Source organism: Plectropomus leopardus, unplaced genomic scaffold, assembly GCF_008729295.1.
Source record: "Plectropomus leopardus isolate mb unplaced genomic scaffold, YSFRI_Pleo_2.0 unplaced_scaffold12650, whole genome shotgun sequence".
In the NCBI taxonomy this organism is placed as follows: domain Eukaryota; kingdom Metazoa; phylum Chordata; class Actinopteri; order Perciformes; family Serranidae; genus Plectropomus; species Plectropomus leopardus.
The window spans coordinates 1-3,068 of record NW_024613449.1 but is presented as its reverse complement, the minus strand read 5'-3'; the positions used below and the strand labels follow the sequence as shown (position 1 = coordinate 3,068).

At 41.7% G+C, this 3,068-nt stretch overlaps 1 protein-coding gene across 1 annotated transcript; it reads left to right on the top strand.

Moving 5' to 3' along the window:
• Positions 1 to 48: 48 nt before the first annotated feature.
• On the top strand, positions 49 to 2,276 carry LOC121963817 (nidogen-1-like; the record flags this gene model as incomplete). Its single annotated transcript, XM_042514061.1, has 3 exons — positions 49 to 327; positions 1,193 to 1,365; positions 2,150 to 2,276. Coding segments are annotated over exons 1-3 (577 nt in total), but the record flags the coding sequence as incomplete, so codon positions are not given.
• Positions 2,277 to 3,068: the final 792 nt, after the last annotated feature.

The window sequence follows — 3,068 nt, the reverse complement described above, 5'->3', positions numbered from 1 at the left end:
TTAGAGATACATTAAATACTTGTGGAGTCCAAATTTTAGCAGCACGCTTCATGTTTCGCACAACATCGTTCTGTTACTTCCTGTTTCCAGAGCGCGAGAAGACTCTGTGTGAGCGTCACAGAGAGAGCGTCCAGACGTCCTCCGGCTCCGGCATCTTGTCCTTCTTCCGTCCTCGGCCGGCCGTCGGTCAGTACGTCCCTCAGTGTGACCCTCACGGCGCCTACGAGCCCACGCAGTGCCACGGCAGCATCGGACAGTGCTGGTGCGTGGACGCCAACGGCCAGGAGATCCCCAACACCCGCACCGGACCCGGCAGCACCCCTCTGTGTGAGTCAGCTCGGTCCTGAAGCAAACACCTCACAGGGATCCCACGGTCGGCCAAAAACTGAACAAAAACAGGGGACTTTCATATTCACATTTTCCAGGCCTGGAAACGTCCTTGAAGCCGACAAAATCATTGAAAGTTTAGAAAAACTATAGAATTGTGATGAATGTAAAAATTCAATGCCATTAATGTAACACAACACTGAATTTATTTTCTGTGGGTAGCGACACCACTTTATTTTGTGTCGATATTTGACAGCTTTTTGGTCGTTTTAATTTATTTGTTTATCACGAAAAAAGTTTTTTCATTTTCTCCATATATGCTCTCTCCATAAATTTTTAGGCAATTTTTTTCTTTCTTTTTTACTTTTTAAATTTTTTTTTGTTATTTTTATAGAAAACTTTTTTCCCTCTTTTTTGTGTTTTTCACAGAAACTAAAACATTTTAATTTTTTTTTTTTAATTTTTTGATGAAAATAGGTTTGGAAGGCATGTTTTCTTTAAAAAATGAAAATATATTTCTTTCGTCCTTTTATTTGAAAAAACATGGCTACTTTAACAGAAAACTTTTGGGGCATCTTTTTTCTTTTATTATTTTGCATTATTTTGTTTGGAAATTTCATCTCCTTAACTTACTTTTTAAGAAAGCAGGTTTGAAAGGCATCTTTTCCTTTTTTTTTTTTTTTTTTTTAAAAACTTCCTATCTTAAATTAATTTTTCTGCGACTTTTTATCTTTAAAGTTTTTTGTATTTTTTTATAATAGAAAACTTAATGTGTGTGAAACCTGACCACAGCAGTCTGACTCTTAAATATTATCCTCATTAAACTTAAATGTGCTTTAACAATAATCTGACCTCTCTGCCGCAGGTATCAACCAGGCGCCGACTCCTGCTCCGGTGGGTCCGACCCCGCGGCCCGACGTTCACCCCGTCGCTCCGGGAACGCATCTGCTATTCGCTCAGAGCGGGAAGATCGAGCGCGTTCCTCTGGACGGATACAACATAAAGAAGGAGGAGGCCAAACCTCTGCTGCACATCCCCGTAAGACAACGCCAGATTAGATTTTACACTTTGAGTCAAGGACGAGCTGATTCTGGATCTGGTAATGGAAAGTTAAAGGTCACGGTCACTGTGACCTTATCTGTCCCATTCTCCGGACTGCAATATTTAAAGAACGTTTTAAAGGAATTTCCTCAAATTTGGCACAAACATCCACCCGGGCTTAACAATGAACTGATTAGAATTTGGTACTCGTAAGTCACGATATCCGAAGAACACCTTGAGGGAAATTCCGAACATTTTGCAAAAATGTACACTTAGACTCGATGAACTGAGCATCCATGTTTTTACAGACATGAATGTAAAGCGTAAGTGCAACACACTTGTGCACGGAGGCATAAAACCATGAGTCGGTAATTCTAGTTTGCATTCACTGCGACCATTTTTGTCAGGAGTGATTCATGCTGAGAGAAACTCCCAAACTAGAATATTTTCCTCGACAAAAAGCCCAAAAGTCAGAAGTTTTTGTGATGACGACATTCAGTCCTCACATGAAGGAACGGTCACAGAGTGTCAGTGTTCATCGTGGACGTAGTTAATCCACTTCTGAGCGTTGTTGGCTGCTCTGAAACAATCCTCTGATTGTTCTGTGACAGATTTCTTTCTGTTATGGAGCGCATACGTTAATGTATGAATGTACTGCAGCTGAACACAAAGATCTCCGACAGCATTTGACGTCTGCGAGTTTCTGTCGCTTCAACACAAAAGACTCTTTGAAAGTGAAACTCCATCTGAATGAAACATCTGTCTGCTCCCGCGTTTTCAGGATCGGGTGGTGATCGCCGTGGCCTACGACTGCGTTGAGAAGATGGTGTACTGGACCGACATCACCGGGCCGGCTATCAGCAAGGCCAGACTGAGCGGAGGAGACGTCATCCCGGTCGTCACTACAGGTACAACAGCTGAGACACCAGCAGACCAGTCATATCTGCAGGGCTGAGTGAAAAACACGTCACTGACAGCAACCTGACGACTAACAATAGTTTCACATCTGCAGCCTACGACTTACATCCAACAACTATTTTTGTCCCAATAATGAAGCAAAAATGATAATAGATGCCACGGTTTCTTTTCTGCATGTCTTTATGCCTCCATACTGGCAATAGCTGAGGCCAGAGGCATTTTTTGGGGGGGTGTTCGTACGTGCATATGTCCCTCCATGGTTACGTCCGTCTGGCCCTGAACATGATAGGTCATGAACACATTGTTGGAATTTCTTCAATTTTGGCACAAACGTCCACTTGGACACAAGGATAACCGGATTAAAGTTTTGGTAGTCAAAGGTCAAGGTCACAGTTATGTCATCTGTATCATTCTTATAAATGCGATATGTAAAGAGATCTCAAAGGGAATTTTTTCAAATTTGGCACGAATGTTCACTTGGACTCAAGAACGAACTGATTTGATTTTGGTGGTCTGTGGTCAAGGTCATGGTGACCTTGCATTGGTCTCATTCTGGTCAAAGCAATATCTTATTATGGGTTTGAGGGAATTTTCTCAAATGTGGCACAAACGTTCATTTGGCCTAGAGAATTAACTGATTAGAATCTGGTGGCCAGAGGTCGAGGTCATGGTGACATGAATTCGTTTTTGGCCCTAATACGAAAATTCAGTCGCTCAAATTTCACATTATACAATGATGATGATACAGGATTTTAAAAAGTTCTGATATTTTATATGCAAGA